Source organism: Sarcophilus harrisii, chromosome 1, assembly GCF_902635505.1.
Source record: "Sarcophilus harrisii chromosome 1, mSarHar1.11, whole genome shotgun sequence".
NCBI lineage: Eukaryota > Metazoa > Chordata > Mammalia > Dasyuromorphia > Dasyuridae > Sarcophilus > Sarcophilus harrisii.
Genome location: NC_045426.1, coordinates 472,555,901 through 472,581,059, shown reverse-complemented (window position 1 = coordinate 472,581,059; position 25,159 = coordinate 472,555,901). Strand labels below are relative to the sequence as shown.

At 33.6% G+C, this 25,159-nt stretch overlaps 1 protein-coding gene across 2 annotated transcripts in view; it reads left to right on the top strand.

The window, feature by feature from the left end:
* Window positions 1–25,159, top strand: part of SNTG1 (syntrophin gamma 1) — a 786,808-nt gene that overhangs the window by 339,662 nt on the left and 421,987 nt on the right. For both annotated transcript variants that reach the window (XM_031946419.1, XM_031946418.1), the window contains one exon: window positions 1,871–1,953. In XM_031946419.1, coding sequence (XP_031802279.1) covers window positions 1,871–1,953 — 83 coding nt within the window. The remainder of the gene's footprint in view (window positions 1–1,870; window positions 1,954–25,159) is intronic.

Genomic DNA, 25,159 nt, shown 5'->3' with positions numbered 1-25,159 from the left:
CCAATAAATACCAAAGCAAGCAGAACAAGGCTTAGAAATCTAGATTGTAATGGCTGGTATATAGCACTTTAAATTTTGGAAAATGTTTTAAACATGATACCTCCTTGCATCCTTGGAAAAATTCTGTGAGGTAGGAACTATTGCTATCCCCATTTTATAACAAGGAAATAGGAGGAAAGAATCTAACTGACTTGCCTAGTTTCACATAGAAAGTAAGCATCTGAGGTAGAATTTAAACACTCATTGCTGTTCCCTCTAATCACAAAGAATCTTAAAAATTACCAAAAGAACTATCTAGAAACTGAGGATAGGTAATCTATAAAAGCCAGCTACTTACTACACTAATTTTACAATAACTGCTATGCTCAGATACATAGAGAACAGAACCTCTAAGTACTTTTACCCTTCAACTTACTCACATCAATTTCATCTTTGTAATTAAGGTACTAATTATCATCTTCAATGGATAGAGAATCTGAATCTTAAAATGTGACATTCATTTCAGTGATCTAAATTTATTAGAAAAAATTTAAACTGCTCCCACAGCCTAAAAAAATAAAAGAAAAGCATTAATACAGATTGCATCGAAATTTTTTTGCATGAGATCATCCTTCCTCTCCCAACCCTTCACTGCATGTTCAGTAAAAATTATCATAGGATTTAATTTTGGATGTTTTACATGTTCTATTATAGGATGTAGAGGGCTGAAACTCTTGAGTCTTTGCACCGAGGTTACACTTAGGGCTAATTACTGATTGGACAATACTCTATGGGCATATGCTTGGAAAATGGTCCTTCCCACTATCCTGTGCTGGCTCAATGATTAGTGTATACAGAGGATTGTAGGAGGGACTAGGGGGTAGAGTAAGACAAGCCAGAGTCACTCTTTGATAGTAGATGAGGGAGAAGAAGGTTGCAGAGATTCTTCTGTTCAATCCTGCATCTAAAGACCAAGAATAAAGACTAAGCACTTTTGCTTATCCTGACTCTGGCTGATTCTGGAGTATCCTGGGTGCTAGTGCGGTCGTCACATTAGAGTATACCTATAGTTATCAAATTGGTATCTCAGTTATGGTTCTTTTAATTGGCTACAAAATACATTTATAAAACAGAGGCTCTTAACATGGAGTCCATGAACTTGTTTTATCAATTTGCATGGATAAAAAAATAGATAAACTTCATTTTAACTTTGCTGATTTTCTTTGTAATTCTAAGTATTTTATGTCTTTAAAACATGATTCTGAGACATCCATAATACATGCACAAAAAAGTTAACAGTTGCTGCTTTGAAATGATATGATATATTCTAAGTACATTTTAACACAAAGAAATTAAGACTTTTATATTAACTCATTTACTGGAGTTGGTTTATATAAAAGGGCTTCTCTAAATAGCATATTAGAGTGGAAACATTATTTGAAAGGATCTCCTACATAGTAAAGCAAGTATAAAAATATAAAATTACTACTAAAGGATCACAACTTTAAGGAAAAAAAATAAAATCTATTCCCTCTTAAACAATACAGAAATTTTTCAATCAAAATATGTTTTGTTTTCAGTGAAGTAGTTAACTTATTTCTTCATTGCTAACAGTCGACAGGCATTTACTATATACTGTACACTAACATACAAACAATTATGTACAAACCAAATCACTGTCAAATATGTTGGAGAGAAAAGGAACTAGTAATGGGGATCTAAGTATTTTAGAGAAAATACTTCTTGCACATAATGAGATTTTAGCTGAGACTTGAAGGAAACATGAGATCATGAATCATATTGTTAAAAGTATATTTAATGTGGCAATGTAAATCAAAAATGTATTCTTTTAAACATTTAAATTACAGAGATTTTTTTTTTTTTCCTGTAGGTGCTCCAAGTGATCAGAGCAGTGGTACATCTTCTCCTCTTTGTGACAGTGGTTTGCATCTCAACTACCATCCTACCAACACGGTAAGAGGTCTGATGCATGAATAAAACATAAGAAGAAAGAACAAAAAGAGCAACCAGAGAAGAATCAAATTTAATCAATAGCTAGGAACTTTCACTAATCCTGAGTCATGGAGATTTAAGTTCTTGGTTGCTTCATTATGTATTTGTACAATAAGCTGAAGGGAAAAATAAATGGGTCAAACTTTTCTGTTATCTTTTTTTCTCTTGATGAGTCAGCATTTCATCAGGTTTTCTAATATCAGGCATCTAAAGAATATACCTGAATTTCTGGATCCAAAATGTAATGTTTACTAGGCATGTTTTCTAAATGCTATACCAACCAAGAAGTTTTACCACTGATGGAATATTTTAAAATTATAGGGCTGAAATTGATTTTTATCTACTAATATATAATGTGAGATTCTAGTACCACATTTGTGATTTGTCATGATTTTACAACATAATTTCAGAAATACAAAGTTGTGAGATGTATAGTGACTAGAATTATTGCAGTAATATGAGGAATTCTCAGATGAACAAACTTTATCTATTTATGTAGGTTAGTACCTTCTCTGAAACTGATGGTCTTAAAGAATTCTTGAGGGCACTAAGAGGTTGAGTGACTTGCCCAGTGTCTAAACCCATTAAAAATGACATAACAATTCACATTTATATAAATGAACAAATGAACGAATGAAAAAAAAAAGTACTGGGCAATTACAATTTGCAAAGAAAAATCATGTTAAGCACTGCTGATACAAAAAGAAAATGGAAGACAGTTTCTGCTCTCAGGAGTTCACATTAAGAGAAAAAAAAATACTTATAAGATGTACAAAGAAGGATTAACTGTCAAACTGAAAATATCAACAGAAGTACTTGGATTTGTCTACTACTAGATTATTTCATTGTTAGAGAAATTCACTGATGAAATTCCTCAAAATTTTTAAATACGTGGGTTGGTTTCATTATCTTAAAAAATTATCTTCTTGACTTTATCTAAGACATTTATATCTCTGCAATCACAAGAGTACAAACCATATTTTTTATACATTTAACTCTTCATCTTCCCATTATAATTACTACATTGATCAACATGGGGCTGGAAGTACCTGTCACTTAACTTACACTTTGTACTTTTGTGTATAGACATATGAGAGCATTTTTTGTTTGTTTGTTTGTTTGTTTGTTTTTTGGTTTTGTTTTTTTGGTTTTTTGGTTTTTGGGAGGCAATTGATGTTAAATGACTTGCCTGGAGTCACACAGCTAGTCAGATGTGGTGTTCTCTTCTTTTATAGAATATAATGGTTCTCTCTGGGAGCAGGTTTCTTGGGGAGGTTTTCTGGAGGCAGCCTTAGTTTCAGTTCCAAGTAATAATCACCTCAAATACAGCCAGCTGATAAAATCCAAACATTTATTTTCTCCTTCTGAGTCTTGTCTCCTTGCCTGGGGCTGGGAAACTTTCTGGAGAGCCTTTCAGACCAGCCTTGCTCTCAGTGGGGGAAGTGCAGGAGGCCAGTTACCACGGTGGTGTGAGATGAAGTGAATGAATCTGGTTCCGCCTCTGAGAGTGACCTTCTGAATTGAGTCTGACTGACTCACTGAAGCTCTTTTTATGCTTGGTGTAAAAGGTTGATTCCTCCTCCAAGAGAGTAGGATTGTGGGTTTCTGACTCTGAATACTGACTTGTGAATCCCCAAAAATGTGAACTCCAGTGAGTACTTAAATACATTAGTGAGCTAGAGAATTTGCTAAGTACCATGCTAAATTAGGCAACTGACTTATCACTTTGTAAGGATTCTGTGGCCATAAGAGCTTCTTGCTTATATGAACTCTCTAAAGGTGTAAACACAAGCACTGTTTTATCAATTCCACTTAGTACCTTGTTTCAAGTTCTAGTCCATAATATCTTCTTGTAAGATCAGATCAATCATACTGAACCATGCTAAATTAGATAATTATTATCTCTATCAATTCTAATGACTTAACAGCTTGTAAGGATTCTAATAGTCAGTGTTAAATGTTTAAGGCCAAATTTGTATTTAGGTCTTCCTGGCTCCAGGTCTGGTGCTTTATCCACCGTACCATCTAGCTACCCTTGAGAGCATGTTTTTTACTACTGGTTCTTAGCTTAGATAGTCTTCTTCCTAACCAGTACTTATTATGGGAGAGAATCCTGGGAATAGTAGGTCAGAAAATTCCAAGCTCTCCAGAATTTCCCCCACAAATAAGACAAAAAAGCACCTCTGGGCAAATACAGAGTGCTAAAAATAAATAAGAGTTAGGGAAGCAGTGGTCCTAATGGGACAATCAAGGAAGATCTGAAGGAAGATATCAGAACACAGATTTGTTTACTGTGAGGTGCAAACATCTCCAGGCTAGTATGCCTGAAACAGCAAGCTGCTAGCCCAGTTAGAAGATTGCATGGGCCCCAGCAATAGGAATCTTCACTTCCTAGAAGTATGGGGAGTTGGGAACCTGAGTTGAAAAAGACTGAGGGAACCTCTGCTGAAAAGGGACACGACATCCACCTCTGCTTCCAAGATAGGTGAAAAGGAACCAGCATATGCTCGGGGAGTGAAAAAAGAGAAGCAGACTGTTGTTGGCTATGGATTCTTAGAAGAGGGTGGTGCCTTTGGTTTTGGTTTCCAGGCCAGAAAGAAGAACTGAAAGAGGACCTGAGACCAGAAATAGTATGCCTATACCCCAGGACTAGAACTAATTAAATCTGCTATAAAGTTAAAAAAATAAAATAAAATCATCAGGCAAAGGAAAAAGAATTCCACTATAGAAAGATACTTTGGAAATAGAGAATACCAGGGTTCTGTCCAAAAATAATTCACATAACTCTATAAAAGACTTTAACAATCAAATGAGAGAGATGGAAAAAAAATAAATAAATAAGAACAATTGAGAAAAAAACAGAAGATTATGAAAAGAAAGTCAATCATCTAGAAAAAGAGATACAGAATCTTAAGGAAGAAAGTGACCCTGAAAACCAAAATTGGGCAAGGGAAAACCAGGAAATTTGTGACACAAAGAAAAAATTAAATATATATATATATATATATATATATATATATATATATATAATGAAAAGAAGAGAATGTGAATCTCATACTATAAGAAAAACAACTAATCTGGAGGCCAAATCAAAAAGAGAAAACTTAATAATAAGACCATTGAAAGCTACAATAAAAGGAAATAATCTTGATATAATAATACAAGTAACAGTATGCTTGCAGTATTAACACAAGAAGAAAAGTAGAAATAGAAAAACATTCACTCAACATCACCTGAAAGAGATCCTACAAGGAAAATCTATAGGAACATCATAGCCAAATTCTAAAAGCCCTAGGTCAAAGAAAACAAGAAAAAAAAAATTCAAGTATGGCAGAGCCACTATTAGCATCACACAAGACCTTGTAGCAGTAATATTAAAATACCACAGTACTTGGACGACTATATATATATGTGTGTGTGTGTGTGTGTGTGTGTGTGTGTGTTGAAGAACAAAAGAACTAGCATTGTGTATGAAAATATCATATATAGAAATATTAAGCATAATCCTGACACCAAAATAAAGGGATATTTGATGAACTGCTAGATTTTCAGAATGTTATTTTAAAAAGACCTGAACTTAAAAAAAAAATTTAACATATGAGATCCAGGAGAAATAGAAGATAAACTTCAAAGACTAATTTCAAGAGACTCTATAAGGAAAAATTGTTTATATTTTATATGTGGAAATATTAACTATGTGTCTAAGATTGTCATTAGTAATTGAGTAGTTAAAAATGACTGGATTAGTCATTTTCATGTAAGAAAAGGTAAAAAGTGAAATTAGATTATACAAATGAGGTGCAAGAGGAGGAAGTCACAGAGGCTAGTAGTTTTGAAATTCTAGTCAAATGAGGAATGATTAAAGATGAAGCAATGTATATATATCTCAAAGGGTATAAAAGTCTTCTAAAGTTATAAAGAAATAAGAGAAGGAGGATAAGGTAGGATATAGAAGGGTGTGTTGATTAATGTGAATGGGGTAAGGTATGTAGCTTAATAAGAATGGGATGAGGATGGGGAGAAAGGATAAGAAAGGGAACCTGGTGGGGGAGGGAAAACTAGGTAGGTTAAGTAAAAGCAAAACAAGGTAGTAGGAAAAAGTGAAGCAGAAGAGTCAGAAGAAATAGGATACATGATAAAGGCACAAACAATAATGGTTAGTAGTAGAATTTATTAGAAAAAAAGCAGGGGAGGCAGAGCCAAGATGGTGGAGAAGACACACATTTCTTTCTGATATTCTCTCACAATCCTCAGACTAATTCACAAATCCAGCCTCTGAATGAGTTCTGGATTGGCAGAATCCACAAATATTAGGAATGCAACAAATTCCAAGCAGAAAATAACTTCAAAGATTGCCAGAAAGATCTGTTTCAATTGGGCATGGAGGGAGGCGAGCCAAGCACAAGCAGGCCAAGCACAGATGCCAGTGTGGCATTGCAGACCCAGCATGGTGGAAGCTATGCATAGCAGAGAATCTACAGGGAGGAATCTACAGCACTGTTGGCTACTCAGTAGATCAGAAGAGAAGTTATAAAACATCCAACAGAAACACAAAAGATAAATAGTGAATCTCAAAGAGCCAGAATCTCACTGGACCTGGCCACATCCATCCAATACCATGAGTGAGTCAGTACAGACTTAGAACAGCCATGGCTGCTTGTAGAGAAAGCTTGGAAAACCTCCCCTGCTCTATAATCAGAAATTATTTTTTTTAAATGAGTAAAAAAACAAAGAGGACTCTGATCATGCAGTTTTTATGGTGAAAGAAAATAACAGATACAAACCCTGTGGAGACTAAAGACACATTGTCTCCAGATGAAGCCCCAAAGGGTGATATAAATTGGGCCCCACACAGACATTCTTAGAAGAAATTTAAAAGGACCTTAAAAGAGAGCTGGAAGAAAAGTGGGGAAAGGAAATGAAAAATTTGCAAGATGGTTTGGAAAAGGCATATAATTCATTAAAAGGTAGATTTGATAAAATTACAAAAGAAAACAACTCCCAGGAAAACAAAATTTGTGAAATGAAAAAAGAAAATAACTCCTTAAAAAATAGAATTTGTGAAATGGAAAAGGAAAACAACTCCCTGAAAAACAGAAATTCATGAAATGGAAAAAAAAAATTCCATAGTACAAAATAACTTATTTAAAAACTCAATTGTACAGCTTCCAACTTAAAGGACTGAAGGACCTGGAATCAAAGAAACTAGGAATGCAACCAAGAATAAATTACCCTGCCAAACTGAGCATTTTCTTTCAAGGAAGAGGATATACATTTAATGAAACAGGTGAATTCCATTTATTTCTGATGAAAAGACAAGAGTTGAAGAGAAAATTTAACCTCCAAATATAGAACTCAAAAGAGCATAAAAAGGTAAAAAGAAAAGAACTTGGGTGGAGCCAAGATGGCGGAGAAGACACACGCGACTTTCTAAGCTCTTCTCTTACCCTCTTTATCAATATTATATCAAGCCTCAAAAATAGTCTTGACTGCACAATCGTAAAGATAAGAAGTAGAACAACTCACCAGCCGAAGAAAATCTGCAGTCTCTGCCAAAAAGGTTGGTCTGGGGCCAGGGGAGATCGGCACAGACTGGGAGAGAAATTAGGTTCTGAGGAGAGTCTCAAACGGAGGGTGAAGGCACAGATCTCAGCACAAGCCGCAGCCCCAACCCGCAGTCACGGGCTTCCTCCTTGGGCAGTTGTGATCCTGCACAGCAGGAGGACACAGCCCGGGTCAGCCTCCAATATGCGCAGTGGGGAGCTCGGCTTGGGGCCATAGAGCTTTCCCAGGGCCGATTTGCATCAGGCAGAGACGCTGGGCAGAGTTTGCGGCAGTCTGCGGTCTGCAGTCTGTGGACTGCAGAATGCGGTCTACTGTCTGCGGTCTGTGGTCTGTGGTCAGCTGCTAATACTCACAGTCCCACAAGAGGCTCCGGCCTGGGGCAGTGACACTTTCACCCCTTAGTCTCTAGCTGAGGGCAATCGCTAATCCACTCAGCCCTACTAAGCAGTTTGATAGCTCAGCCAGTGCTGAATCCACTTCCTGTTGGGGAAGGGAAAACTCCCACCAGAGCACCCCATACCTCAGAGCCGGAAATCGGTTTAAATCTTTCCCAGCTCTGCAGAGAAGCTGGTAACCCCCTGCCTAGGAGACCTACCCCTAAAGGCTTTAAAACATGAATAAAAAGATGAAAAGAACGACTGACAGCTCTATGCAGAAAAAGAGCAGATCAGCAAACCTGAAGAGACCCTCAAACAGCAAAATGCATCAGACTGTCCTCCTTTACATAATGCTCTCATAGAAGAAGACCATTAAAAGTCCCAAAAGAGAGTTAGAAGATAAATGGGGAAAGGAAGAGAAGCCTTACAAGAGAGCAACAACTCCTGAAATACGAATAGGAAAAATAAAGAATTACAGAAAGTAGGATTTGTGAATTGAAAAGACAAAGAACTACAAGAAAGTAGGATCTGTGAATTGAAAAAGAAAATAATTCACTAAAAAAAAACTAGTGAAATGGAAAAAATTCCACAGACCAAAACAATACATTCAAAAACCAATTGACAATAGAAAGAAGTAAAAAGCTAATGAAGAAAATAATTTTTAAAAATTAGAACTGAACAAATTGAAACTAATGATTCATTGAGACAGCAAGAATCAGTCAAGCAAAACAAAATGACAAAATGGTAAAAACCATGAATTATCTACTTGCAAAAACGACAGACTTGGAAAATAGATCTAGGAGAGATAATCTGAGGATATTGGACCTTCCAAAACTATGATGAAAAAAAGAGCCTAGATACTATTTTACAAGAAATCATCAAAGAGAACTGCCAGATGTAATAGAATCAGAAGGTAAAATAGGCATTGAAAGAATTCATCGAACACCTCGAAAGAAACCCTAAAATAAAACCCAAGGAATATTGTGGCAAAATTTCAGAACTATCAGATTAAGGAAAAAATTTACAAGCAGCCAAAACCATTTAAATACCGAGGTGCCACAATAGGGATCACCCAAGATCTGGCTGCCTCTACGTTAAAGGAAAGAAGGGCCTGGAATATGATATTCCGAAAGGCACAAGAACTTGGGATGCAGCCAAGAATAAACTACCCAGCTAAGCTGAGCATTTTCTTCCAGGGAAGAAGATGGACATTTAATGAAACAAATGAATTCCATTTGTTTCTGAAGAAAAACCAGAACTAAACAAAAATTTGGTTCTGAAGCATAGAACTCAAGAGATGCAGAAAAGGTAAAAATAACTCTTGAGAATTGTATTCTGTTGTGGATATACAAAAAGAATACATGTAAAATTTGATTGTACTGATATAACATAAAAAGGGAAGTAGATATGGAAAAGGGATGATGGCAGAATAAGGTGGAAGGAGGATAAAGAGGGAAACACATCCACAAAGAGGCTAAGGAAACTTATCATATCTGAGGGAATTTAGAGAGGGGGAGGAACATTGTGTGAATCTTACTCTCATCAGAGTTGGCTCAAAGAAAAATAATTGACATTTGTTTTAGAGAGATTCCTCTCCTCATTAAAAAGGGGAGAGGAAAAGGAAAGAAAGAAATAATAAGGGAAGGAAGGGGAAAGACCAAAGGGGGGAGGGAGGGATTAAAGAGGATAAGTACGTGATACAAGAGGGGTACATGTTTAAAAGGCAGAAGAGGGTTGGGGAGGCAAGAAAAGTAAAGCACAATCTGGGGTTATTAGGATGGCAGGAAATACAGATTTAGTAATTCTAACGTAAATGTGAATGGGATGAACTCCCCCATAAAGAGGAGGCAGATAGCAGACTGGATCAAAAGTCAGAACCCTACAATATGTTGTTTACAAGAAACACATTTAAAGCAGGAGATACATATAGAAAGGTAAAAGGCTGGAGCAAAATCTATTATGCTTCAGGTGAGTCAAAAAGGGGTAGCCATCCTTATCTCAGATCAAGCAAAAAAAAATTGATCTAATTAAAAGAGATAAGGAAGAAACTACATCCTGCTAAAGGGTAGCTATAAACAATGAAGCAATATCAATATTAAACATATATGCACCAAGTGGTATGGCACCAGCTTCCTAAAGGAGAGTTAAGAGAGCTGCAAGAAAAAATAGACAACAAAACTGTAATAGTAGGAGATCTCAACCTGCACTCTCAGAATTAGACAAATCAAACCACAAAAGAAATAAGAAAGAAATTAAAGAAGTAAATAGAATATTAGAAAATTAGGTATGTTGGATCTTGAGAAAATTGAATGGAGATAAAAGGAATATACTTTCTTCCTCAGCAGTTCATGGAACCTATTCAAAATTGACCATATATTAGGACATAAAGACCTCTAAATTAAATGCAAGAAAGCAGAAATAGTAAATGCTTTCTTTCAGATCATGATGCAATAAAACTACATTCAACAAAAAATTAGGGGAAATAGACCAAAAAGTATTAGAAACTAAACAATCTCATCTTAAAGAATGATTGGGTAAAGCAGCAAATTATAGATACAATTAATAATTTCACTCAAGATAATGACAATGATGAGACATCATACCAAAATTTGTGGGATGCAGCCAAAGCGGTAATAAGAGGGAATTTTATATCCTTTGAGGCTTACTTGAATAAAATAGAAAGAAAAGATTAATGAATTGGCTTGCAACTAAAAAACTAAAAAGACCAAATTAAAAACCCCCAATCAAATACTAAGTTGGAAATTCTAAAATTAAAAGGAGAAATTAAAAATATTGAAAGTAAAAACTATTGAACTAATTAAAAACTAAGAGTTGGTTCTATGAAAAGCCAATAAAATAGATAAGCCTTTGGTAAATCTGATTAGAAAAGGAGGGAGGAAAATGAAATTAGTAGTCTTAAAATGAAAAGGGAGAACTTTCCACCAATGAAGAGGAAATTAGAGAAATAATAAGGAGTTATTTTGCTCAACTTTATGCCAATAAATTTGATAACCTAAGTGAAATGGATGACTACCTCCAAAAATATAGACTTCCCAGACTAACAGAGGAGGAAGTAAATTGTTGAATAGTCCCATTTCAGAAAAAGAACAGAACAGGCAATTAAACAACTCCCTAAGAAAAATCCCAGGACCAGATGGATTTACATGTGAATTTTACCAAACATTTAAAGAACAATTGGCCCCAATGCTATATAAATTATTTGAAAAAATAGGGAATGAAGGAGTCCTACCAAATTCCTTCTATGACACAGACCTGGTACTGATACCTAAACCAGGTAGGCTGAAAACAGAGAAAGAAAATTATAGACCAATCTCCTAATGAATATTGATGCTAAAATCTTAAATAAGATATTAGCAAAAGACTACAGAAAAATCATCTCCAAGATAATACACTATGATCAAGAGGATTTATACCAGGAATGCAGGGCTGGTTCAATATTAGAAACTATCAATATAATTGGCCATTTTAATAACCAAATTAACAAAACCATATGATCATCCTCAATAGATGCAGAAAAAGCATTTGATAAAATCCAACATCCATTCTTATTAAAAACACTTGAGAGTATAGGAATAAATGGACTTTTCCTTAAAATAATCAGCAGCATCTATTTAAAACCATCAGTAAGCATATATGTAATGGAGACTAACTGCAACCATCTCAATAAGATCTGGAGTGAAACAAGGTTGCCCACTATCACCGTTACTATTTAATATTGTATTAGAAACACTAGCTATAGCAATAAGAGCTGAGAAAAGATTAAAGGAATAAGAATAGGCAAATGAGGAAGCAAAATTCACTTTTGCCGATGACATGATGGTATACTTAAAGAACCCCAGAGATTCTGCTAAAAAGTTATTAGAAATAATCCATAACTTTAGTAAAGTTTCTGGTTATAAATAAACCCACATAAGTCATCAGCATTCTTATATATCACTAAAAAATCCAACAGTCAGAGTTACAAAGAGAAATTCCATTTGAAAGTAACTACTGATAATGTAAATATTTAGGAATCTATCTGCTAAGGGAAAATCAGAAACTTTATGAGCAAAATTACAGACCACTTTTCACACAAATTAAGTCTGATCTAACCAATTGAAAATATTAAATGCTCTTGGATAGGGCGAGCAAATATAATAAAGATGACAATATTACCTAAACTAATCTATTTATTTAGCGCTTATAGCAATCAGACTCCCAAAAACTATTTTAATGACCTAGAAAAAATAACAACAAAGTTCATATGGAAAACAAAAGGTCAAGAATTTCAAGGGAATTAATGAAAAAAAATCAAATGATGGTGGCTTAGCTGTACCAGATCTAAAATTATATTATAGAGCAGCAGTTACCAAAACCATTTGGTATTGGCTAAGGAATAGATTAGTTGATCAGTGGAATAGATTAGGTTCAAGGGACAAAACAGTCAACAAATATAGCAACCTAGACTTTGACAACCCAAAGATCCCAGCTTTGGGATAAGAACTTACTGTTTGACAAAATTGCTGGGAAAATTGGAAACTAATATGGCAGAAACTACGATTGATCCATACTTAACGCCTTGACACCAAGATAAGGTCAAAATGGGTTCATGACCTAGGCATAAAGAATGAAATTATTAATAAATTAGAGGAACATAGGATAGTTTACCTCTCAGACCTGTGGAAGGGGAAGGTCTTTATGACCAAAGAGAACTAGAGATCATTACTGATCACAAAATAGAAAATTTCTGATTATACTAAACTGAAAAGTTTTTGTAGAAACAAAACTAATGCAGACAAGATTAGAAGGGAAGCAATAAACTGGGAAAATATTTTTACAGTCAAAGGTCTGATAAAGGCCTATTTCCAAAATATATAGAGAATTAACTCAAATTTATAAAAATCAAGCCATTCTCCAATTGAAAATGGTCAAAGGACATGAACAGACAATTCTCAGATGAAGAAATTGAAACTATTTCTAGTCATATGAAAAGATGTCCAAGTCATTATTAATCAGAGAAATGCAAATTAAGACAACTCTAAGATACCACTACACACCTGTCAGATTGGCTAAGATGACAGGAAAAATAGTGATGATTGCTGGAGGGATGCGAAAACTGGGACATTGATGCATTGTTGGTGGAGTTGTGAACGAATCCAACCATTTTGGAGAGTAGTTTGGAAATATGCTCAAAAAGTTATCAAACTGTGCATATACCCTTTGATCCAGCAGTGTTACTACTGGGATTATGTCCCAACGAGATTATAAAGAAGGGAAGGGGACCTGTATGTGCACGAATGTTTGTGGCAGCGCTTTTTGTAGTGGCTCGAAACTGGAAACTGAATGGATGTCCATCAGTTGGAGAATGGCTGAATAAATTGTGGTATATGAAAATTATGGAATATTACTGTTCTGTAAGAAATGACCAACAGGATGATTTCAGAAAGGCCTGAGAGACTTACACGAACTGGATGATGAGTGAAATGAGCAGGACCAGGAGATCATTATATACTCTAACAACAATACTAGATAATGACCAGTTCTGATGGATCAGGCCATCCTCAGCAACGAGATCAACCAAATCATTTCTAATGGAGCAGTAATGAACTGAACTAGCTATGCCCAGAAAAATAACTCTGGGAGATGACTAAAAACCATTACATTAAATTCTAATCCCTATATTTATGCACACATGCATTTTGATTTCCTTCACAAGCTAATTGTACAATAATTCAGAGTCTGATTCTTTTTGTACAGCAAAATAATGTTTTGGTCATGAATACTTATTGTGTATCTAATTTATATTTTAATGTACTTAACATCTACTGGTCATCCTGCCATCTGGGGGAGGGGGTGGAGGGTAAGAGGTGAAAAATTGGAACAAGAGGTTTGGCAATTGTTAATGCTGTAAAGTTACCCATGTATATATCCTGTAAATAAAAGGCTATTAAATAAAAATTAAAATTAAAATAAAAAAAAAAAAAAAGAAAAGAACTCTTGAAAACGGTATCTCTATTATGTGTATACATAGAGAGTGCATGTATAATTTGATTTTACTGTTATAATATAAAAAAGAAACTAGATGTGGAAAGGGCATTGGATTGGAAAAAAGGGGAAGTGGAGGGAAAATGAGGGAAATTACATCTCATGAAGAGGCAAAGGAAATCTATTATATTTGAGCGAAAGAAGGGAGAGAGATGAACATTATGTGAATCTTACTCTCATCAGATTTTGTTCAAAGTGAAAATATTAGGCATATTTGGTTCCACTGAGAAAAGTCTCTCACCTCATAGAAAGTGGGAGGGGAAAGGGTAAAAGGGAAGGGGCAGGCTAAATTAAAGGGAAAACAGAAATAATAGGGGAAAAGTAAAAGAAAGAAGGAGGGCCTCTAAAGGGGAGGGTTGTTTGAGGCAAGCAGTGCTCATAAGTAAAATATTAGGGAGGAAAGAAAGGAGAATAGGAAAGAGAAAAGTATAATTTGGAATTAATAAGATGGCAGGAAATACAGAATTAGTAGTTTTAACTGTAAATATGAATGGAATGAACTCTCCCTTAAGGTGAAAGCTGATAGCAGACTGGATTAAAAGCCAGAATCCTACAATATGTTAATTACAAGAAACACATTTAAAGCAGAGTGATACATACAGAGTAAAGGCAAAAGACTGGAACAGAATCTATTATGCTTCAGGCGAGCAGGGGTAGCCATCCTAATCTCAGATCAAGCAAAAACAAAAGTTAATCTAATTAAGAGATAAGAAAGACAATTATATTTTGCTAAAGGGTACCATAGATAATGAAGCAATATCAATACTAAACATATATGCACCATGTGATATGGCATCTAAATTCCTATAGGAGAAGTGAAGAGAGGGGCAAGAAGTAATTGAAAGTAAAACTGTACTAGTGGGGGATCTTAACCTTGCTCTCTCTAGATAAAACTAACTAGTTAAAGAGGTTAATAAAGGTTATTGTATTATTATATTATATAACTTTATATATATATATTATATATAATAACCTCATGTAAAGGTTATTATATTATAAAAAGGTTAATAAAGAAGTTAAAGAGGTAAATAAAATAATGTAAAAATTAAGCATGAGAGGTCTTTGGAGAAAATTGAATGGAGACAGAAAGTACACTTTCTTCTTGGTAGTTCATAGAACCTATACAAAAATTGACCATATCTTAGTACATAAAGACCTCGAAATCAAATGTAGAAAGACAGAAATAGTAAAGGCATTTTTTTTCAAATCATGTTGCAATAAAAATTACATTCAGTAAAAGGCTAAGGGAAAATAGACCAAAAACTAATTCGAAACAAAATAATCTCATCCTAAAGAATGAATGGGTGAAACAGCAAATCATAGGCACAATCACTAATTTCACATCCAAGAACATGACAATAATGAGACAACATATAGAAATTTGTGGGATGCCACCAAAGAGGTAATAAGGAGAAATTGTATATCTTTAGTTGCTTACTTGCATAAAATAAAGAGAAGATCAATGAATTGGGCTTTCAAATAAAAAAAAGGTAGAAAAAGAACAAATTAAAATGCCACAATCAAATACCAAATTTGAAATTCTAAAAATAAAAGAAAGAGATTAAATCATTGACAATAAAAAACAAACAATTGAATTAATAAATAAAACTAAGAGTTGGTTTTATGAGAAAACCAATAAAATAGATAAATTTTTAATTTGATTAGAAAAAGAAAATATGAAAACCAAACAGTCTCAAAAATGAAAAGGGAGAACTTTCCACCAATGAAGAGGAAATTAGTACAATAATTAGGAGCTACTTTGCCTAACTTTATGCTAATAAATTTGACAACCTAAGTGAAATGGAGGAAAACCTACAAAAATATGGTTGCCCAGATTAACAGAAGAGGAAATAAATTACTTAAATCTTCCCATTTTAGAAAAAGAAATAGAACAAGCTATTAATGAACTCCCTAAGAAAAAAATCCCCAGGACCAGATGGATTTACATGTGAATTCTAGTAAAAGTTTAAAGAACAATTTACTCCAATACTATATAAATTATTTGGAAAAAATAGGGAAAGAAGAATTAACCAAAAAATTTTTATGATACAGATATGGTATTGATACCTCAACCAGGTAGAATGAAAACAGAGAAAGAAAATTATAGACCAATCTCCCTAATTAATATTGATGCAAAAATCTTAAACAAAATATTAGCAAAGAGATTATAGAAAATCATCCCCAGGATAATACACCATGATCAAGTAGGATTTATACTAGGCATTCAAGGCTGGTTCAATATAAGAAAACTATTAGCATAACTGACTATATGAATAACTAAGCAACCAAAAACGTATGACCATCTCAATAGATTCAGAAAAAGCAGTTGATAAAATCCAAAATCCATTCTTATTAAAAACACTAGATACTATAGGAATAAATATATTTTTTTTAAATGATCAATATAGAATCTATTTAAAACCATCAGCAAGGATCATATATAATGGAGACAAACTAGAACCATTCTCAAAAGACCAGGGATGAAATAAGGTTGCCCACTATCATCACTATTATACAATATTGTATTAGAAATGCTAGTTTTGGCAATAAGAGTTGAAAAAGAGATTAAAGGAATTAGAGTTGGTAACGAAAAAACCAAATTATTACTCACAGATGATATGATGGTATACTTTGAGAACCCTAGAGAATTAACTAAAAAATTATTAGAAGTAATCAACAGCTTTAGTGAAGCTTCAGGATACAAAATAAATCCACATAAATCATCAGCATTTTTATATATCACTATCAAAATCCAATAGCAAGAGATACAAAGAGAACTTCCATTTAAAATAACTGTTGATAGGATAAAATATTTGGTAATCTATCTGCCAAGGAAAGTCAGGAACTATATGAACAAAACTACAAAATACTTTCCACACAAATAAAGTCAGATCTAAACAATTGGGAAAATATCAAGTACTCTTGGATAGGTCGAGCGGATATAATAAAGATGACAATACTACCTAAACTAATCTATTTATTTATTGTTATACCAATCAAATTCCCAAAAAAACTATTTTACTGATCTAGAAAAAAATACCAACAAAATTTATGTGGAAGAACAAAAGGTCAAAACTTTCAAAAGAATTAATGAAAAGAAAAGCAAATGAAGGTAGCCTAGCTGCACCAGATCTAAAACTATAATATAAAGCAGTGTCATCAAAACCATTTGGTACTGGCTAAGAAATAAAGCAGTTGATCAGTGGAATAGGTTAGATTCGCAGAACAAAATAGTCAATGACTATAGTTATCTAGTGTTTGACAAACCCAAAGAGCCCAGCTTTGGGGATTAAAATTCACTATTTGACAAAAATTGCTGGGAAAATTGGAAACTAGTATGCCAGAAATGAGGCATTGATTCACACCTACCACTGTATACCAAGATAAGGTCGAAATGGGTTCATGATCTAGAAATAAAGAATGATATTATAAACGACTTTGAAGAACATAGGATAGTTTACCTCATAGATGTGTGGAGGAGGAAGGAATTTGTGACCAAAGAAGACCTAGTGATTGTTATTGATCACAAAATAGATAATTTTGATTATATTAAGTTAAAATTTTTTGTACAAACAAGAGTAATGCAGACAAGATTAGAAGGGAAGTAAAAAACTGGGAGCACATTTTTATATTCAAAGGTTATGATAAAGGCCTTATTTCTAAAATATATAGAGAATTGACTCAAATTTATAATAGTTCAAATCATTCTCTAATTGATCAATGGTCAAACAGATGATCAATGGTCTAAACAGATCATTTTCAGATGAAGAAACTGAAATTATTTTTAGTCATAGGAAAAGATTCTCCAAATCACTATTGATTAGAAAAATGCAAATTAAGACAACTCTGAGATACCACTACACATCTCTCAGATTGACTATGATGACAGGAAAAGATAATGATGAATGTTGGAGGGGATGTGGGAAAACTGTGAACGGATCCAACCATTCTGGAGAGCAATTTGGAACTATGCTCAAAATATTATCAAACTGTGCATATTCTTTGATCAAGCAGTGTTTCTACTGGGATTGTATCCTAAAGAGATCTTAAAGGAAGGGAAAAGACCCACATGTGCAAAAATGTTTGTGACAGTCCTTTTCATAGTGTCAAAAAACTGGAAACTGAGTGGATGATCATCAATTGGAGAATGGCTGAATAAATTATGGTATATGACTGTTATGAAATATTATTATTCTGTGAGAAATGACCAGCAGGATGCTTTCAGAGAGGCATAGAGAGACTTAATGAACTAATGCTAAGTGAAATGAGCAGAACCAGGAGATAAAAATACAAAATACATGGCAACAATAAGACTAAAAGATGATCAATTCTGATGGACATGACTCTCTTCAAAAATGAGATGATTCAAACCAGTTCCACTTGTTCAGTGATGAAGAGAGCCATCTACACCCAGAGAGAGGACTATTGGAACTGAGTGTGGACCACAACATAGCATTCTTACTCTCTCTGTTATTTTTTGCTTTCATTTTTTTTTTCTGTCACAGTTTTTTTTTTTTTTCCTTCCTGTTGATCTGATTTTTCTTGTGCAGCAAGATAACTTTATAAATATGTATACATATATTGTATTATATATATTAAATATGTCAATATATATTAAATACAATATATGTATACATATTTATAAAGTTATTGTTATAAAGTAGTGTTTATTATACATACTTTCTTAAAATGTTTATTGTTTCATATTCTGAATCCTTTCATGTTCTTCTATGCATATGGTAATGCTCCTTTTCTGCTTCTATTTCATTTTTCTTCTTCTATTTTGTATTTGCTTTATATCAATAATTTTAAAGTACTTATTATGTATATATGTAGTATGAAAGACAGTTGAAGATGTGATATTGGAGGTAAATAGAGGGATTGGAGCAGATTAGGGACCTTTGAGAATCATTAGCATAGAGATGGCAATTAAATCCATGAGAGGTGATAAAATTACCAAGTAAAATAGAATAGAGGCAGAAGAGGAGAGAGGTGAGGGCAGAATTCTGAGGGAAATTTATGGTTAGAATCAGTGATCTGAAAAAAGTATCCAGCAAAGGAGACAGAGGAGTGATCAGAAAGGTAGGACAAGAACCAAAAGAAATTTGTGTCCTAAAAAACTAGAAAGAAGAGAGTAACAGGGAGAAGTGAGTCATCAACAATGCTGTAGAGATAAAGGAGATTAATTAGTGAGAACAGGCCATTGGATTTGGTGAATACAATTTAGTTTGTATAAACTTAAAAGTCACATTTTGTATTATGTATATAGCATATTGTCTGGTTAATATATGTTGGCAATTTTCTTCCAGCATCATTCATTGCATTATTTATGTAAGATACCTAGCCCTTCCAAAAAAATTTCTTATTATCCTTTCTTAGCTGTAGTGTCTCCTCTGATAGTTAATTTGGGGTCTATGGACTTATTTTTCAAAGTATTCTATAACTACTTCAACATAATTTTTATCCTTTTTAATCTTGTGTATTTTACTTCATGCTTTTGAAAATATTCTGAGAATGGGTCCATAGGCGATAACAGACTTCCAAAGGAATCCATGGCTCAAAAATCATTCACAACCCCTACTCTAATGAGACCAATATTGCTTCTGTAGCATTTATTTTCAGTTCTATGTTTGCCTTCTGCCTATGGGGATGACAGAATTAATCATTCTCCCCCTACTAGAGGACATCCCTTTATAGACATGTCTGACCAAGTTCTTGTGATTTTCCTATTCCTCATTAGAGAAAGATTTTCCATAAAACAAGCCTTACTTAAGAATTCCCCCAGAGGAAGTCAGGGACTGAGTGGCTTAAGACTTAGATATTTCTTTTGATGAGAACCAACTGAATATAATCATTATCAGAGATTTGAAACACAATAATTTTATGATATCAATAAAGCTGTTACAGAATATTTATATAATTTTATCTCAGAACATGTTTTTTAACCTAATTTATTACAATCTTGTATCCAATGCCAATCAACTAAATAAGAATTATATTTTTGTTTCAATCTTTTTATGACACAGAAGTATATCTCTCCTGATCTGGGAAAAAAAAGTGTCAAAAAAAAAAGGAGATTCTCCAATAATTGAAAAGAAATACTTGAAGGAAAAAAAAAATATTCTGAAGTATCTAATCAAAGTTTCTCCTATAAATTTTGAATGTTTTTTTTTTTAATTTGAGCCTGAAAACTATCATAGAAGACATTCTTAAAGTCACTAATTAACACTTATTAGGAAATCCCTAGCGAGTGAAGCTTTATTATAATACAAATTCTATAAGAAAATTAACTCTTACTACGATTGTAATGATATGGAAAATAATGAATGAAATGGCATAACTTGAACAATTAGCCTAAGATTCTTCTGAGAATAAATTGTCATGTATCTTGAAGATTATTTAAATGTTAATTCTGAAACAACTGACAACATCTGCTCCACATAGCACAGCAGAAGGTGCTAACATATCTGGAAGTTTGGACATCTATCTAGATTTTATTTGAAATCCTGTTGCTAGAAAATGGAATGACCTTGAACATATATCACTTAGTATCTCTTGACATCAAGTTCCTATTCTGTGAAATGAGGTAATTAGATCAGATGATAGTATCTTAGATTTTTATCTGGAAGTAATCATTGAAGTTATTTGATCCACCCCCTTCAGTTTACAGAGATGGATGATCTGGAATGCTCATTTTAGCCTTAAGGCTCTATGATTCTAAATATTTACTTTTCTGATAAAACAGGGAAAATATACTACTCAAAGGAATTTTTATGGATCAGAAACTGAATATTTATCTCTAGATCTATGTATTCTCAAACTCATCAAAATCTTTTTAATGTGAATAGAGTTTTAAAGAGGATTTTCCTCCCTTTTTTTGTCTGGTTCTACCTGACTTGATGCATGTTTAGTGAAGAAAATTAGTATATATAAGCCTTGACTCTCTATTTGTACATGCCATTATATAGAAAAACTTGTTTGTTATTACATTACAAATATATATAAATGAGAATGTGGTATATAAACACAATATGATTTTTGAAATTCCATAAATCTGAATTATAATTCTTTTCACAAATGAAAACATAATACTGAACTTTTCATCTAGAAAATCTACAAATAAATATTCACCTATTCAGTCAGTGCAATCCCTCTGAAGATTATAGTTTTTATTTTCATATTCCAAAATCTATCCAATCTCATCTCTCTCATAACCTGCAATTATATATATATCACAACAATTGTATTTGCACATAAAGTGAAAGCTAATTCACTTTTGTTGCTTTTGCTCATTTGTTTCAGTTGTATATGACTCTTAGTGACTACATTTGGGAGTTTATTGGCAAAGATATTGGAGTTATTTACCATTTCCTTCTCCAGCTCGTTTTACAGATGAGGAAATTGAGGCAAACAAGGTTAAGTTACCTGTCCAGGTTCACACAGCTAGTAAGTGTCTGAAGCAACACTTGAACTCAGGAAGATGATCTTCCTACCTCAAAGCCAGGTACTTTATCCACTGTGCCATTTAGCTGTCCTGAATCATTTCAGTTATGTCATGTCATATGGTCTCAATGATTCCATTTAGGGTTTTCATGGCAAAGATCCTGAAGAGGTTGGTTGTTTCATTCTCCATTTTGAGCCCCAATATACAGACTAGGAACTGAGGCAATAGAGATTCAGTGACTTGCCCAACATAGCATAGCTAGCAAGTATCTGGGGCCAGTTTTGAACTCATATCTTCCTGACTCTAACTCCAGTGCTCTATTCACTGCACCATGCAGCTGCCCCAATTCTATATGTATGTTTGTATATCTTCTTTCCCAAATAATATGAACTCCTTGAAAATAGGCATAGTTTTATTTATTTATTTGTTTGTTTATTTTTGTATTTATATTGCCTGCAAGAATTACATGTGTGCCACCTAGTAAGAACTTAGAAAATGCTTTTTGATTTTTTTTAATGGCCTCACATGTAGCTGAAGTGGATAGTTGCCTTTTTGGTGTGCTTTGTGGAACACTGGCAAAAGCCTCTGCTGCCAAAATTTATCTTCCTAGATGCTGTAAAACATTCAACTTTATATCCAGAGACTTATCTTATTGGCATTGAGACTCTAACAAACCATTATAAAAATTCAAATAACTTGTAGAAAGCTCATAATTACATTGACTAACCATGAACACCTTTGTGAAACATATTATCAAATGACTAGTTGTCATCTTGGAACACATATCTCCAACTGAATGAAACATATATATAAATAATTTTTTAAGAATTACTTTTTTTTTTTTTTTTTTGGCGGGGGAAGGGGGGAAAGAGGAGGGGAGGGGGAGTAAAGAGAAGTCCATATTGACATTCATTTACTTTTGGTGGGGCAATTCCTAGTTGGTGCCAGGAAGCTATGGGAAAACAAAATACAGTTTTCTAACTTGGTGATTATGAACCCACAAGACATAGTTGACCTCAGTCCTTTAACCATGTTTCATTCAAGCTATCCTCATGCTATATTGAATCTTTTAAGCTAGACCCACAGAGACAATGTCCTGGAGTAGCTAAGTCATTCATTTTTATATCTTAACCCTGAAACCATGTTGCATTTATTAATTTTACCCCATTACACCAACTTAGTCAATGACCTTGAACTAGGATTCTTCTCTGCCATTTTCTATCCAAGCTACTGCATCTTTAATACTTTCCTTCAGATTTCTAACTTTTGCTTTAGGAACAGAAATCAAACTTAATTTTGCTTTTCTAAAGGACCTATCAATTGACTCTCCATTTGGTTATCTTCCAGAACAAAATTGCATTCCCTAGTCACCTCTCTCCTGTAATGTTCTCTCAACTAAATAAAATTTAATAAGTTTCTGGAAAATAAATATTATTTTTTTTTATCATTATCATTGACTATTGTTCCTATCTCTCTCTCTCTCTCTCTTTTTCTCTCTCTCTCTCTCTCTCTCCCTCTCTCTCTCTCTCATCTTTCTCTCTCTCTTTCCGCTGGTAGTTATCACAGGGTTTGGCACATAGTAAGTGTTTAATAAATGTTTTTGCCACTCATTTATAATGGATGCCCAGAAGTTGAGAGAATGAGAAGATATGGTAAATTTTTAACTCTTTACTTTAATCAAGCTAATCTAAAAAAATATGTTATACTCATTCTCATTTCTTTGCTATTTGCCTTCACTAGTTCCTTCATGTGAAAACTATTTTTTCCTAACCCAAATGCTGTTTCTTTTTTCAGACATATGTCAAGTTCCATTTTACTAATCCAAAGGGTATGACACTGGTTTCTTCAGACTGTAATATTCTATGGCACTTATTGACTCTGCTAATCCTTTTGACATAACCACCTCTCAGTTCCATAGTGATTTAAAATTTGCAAGTCATTCAGTTTTCTTATTTCAGTTTCATATTTCTGTCTTGCCAAGGAGACTGCAAGTTCATTGAGGGCAAAAAGTATCTGTGATATTTCTTTTGTACCACCCTTAAAATCTTATAGAGAACTGAATACAAATTAAGTGTTCAATTTAAGCCAGGTAGTTTGCTGTTGTTGTTGTTTGTCCATTTTCAAAGGGGACTAATGACATCATTGGTGATGTCTAGACTTGTGTGTAAATTGAGTTTAAATGAGGCAGAGTTACACAAAATCATTAATCTAATTCTCTCTTCCTGAGTCATTAAAGCCCAGTGACAGGACAAAAGTCAAATGACTAGTCATGATTCAGGATGCAGTAGATGACCTTGGCAACTTCAATGTCTGACCAAGCTCTGAACACTCATTTCACAGCTCCTGTTTCAGCTGCCTTCATGGTTGTTGAAACAAATTGTTCTCTCCCACCTATTCCATCAGGGAAAGTCTTCATATGTTTAGCATAGACATCCTCCTAACTTATTAATAAGTTTGAGGTTTATCAGCTTCAACTTGTTTCAGTCCATCTGTCAAGATGGTTTAGTGGGGTGTAGCTGCTGCTCATGTTTTTACTTCATTGAACCACAAATAAAGTTTGGGTGAATAAAGTAGACACAAAAGATGGATAAGCAACCACAAACAGGGTTTGGTAAGCCTTCACACCAAAATGCTAGTTTTCTTGAACACTTCAAATTTGCTAGTGCAATTTTGTTTGAATAAACTTAGAAGTCAGATTATGTATTATGTACTAGAAAACTGCATTTAGAGTAAACAACAATACTTAAGTTCACATATATCTCAGACACTTAGTAACTTAGTGAACCTGTACATGCAATTTCACTTCTCTGGAACTCAATTTCCCTATTTGTAAAAGAATGATGAACTAAATCAAAGCTTTTAAAATTGTGGCTCACAATCCAATATGGGGTCATGTAAGTGAATGTGGAAACTGCAAAACTATCATTTGTTATCATTAAATGTTTGATTTGTATATCTACATGCAGCATCACATAAAAATTTCTCACATGAAAAGGGGCCAGAGTAGAAAAAGTTTAAGAAGCCCTGAACTAGATGACTCATACACTCCTTTATAGGTCCAAGACTTATCTGAGGAAGAATTTGAATTTTTGGAGGTTTTTTAATTGAATCCAGTATCTTCATGTTATGTTTCTCTGAAAAAGAAAATGATCCACAAAATTCCTTGGATGACAGGCTTTGTTGTTTTTAAATTTTCCTAGTTCTTAATAAAAAGCCAATCTTTTTCAACTTTTTTTTTTTGAAATGCATTTGCTTTTAGTGTATTTTCATTACTAATTGCCACATTTTCCTTTCTCTTGTTTGAAGTATATCTGAGATTTCCTTTGATGGTTCAAATTATGTTACCCATGTGAGGGAAGGAAAAGAATGTATATTTCTGTGGAACATAATAATTAGATTCAAATATAAAAATCAAATTTGTGTGTTTTTGTAATTGAGAAAATATTTTCCAAAATTAACCATTTCAATATTTACAGCTACTTAGAATAAATTCTTACTATGTAGTAAAGACAAAATCCCCTGTCCTCCGGGTTTTCCAAAATTGTAGCTAAGCAACATAAAAATTGAAGGAAAGGTTGCTAAAATCTTTTCAAATGTCATTTTTTATTGCTTCATTTGAATTTAATTCAGTTCAACAAGCATTTTTTCAGCACTTTCTACAATGCATAACACTGCCCTAAATATGTGCTCCGATGCATGCCTTTTTCTAACTGTATAAAATAAATGAGTTGTCAGT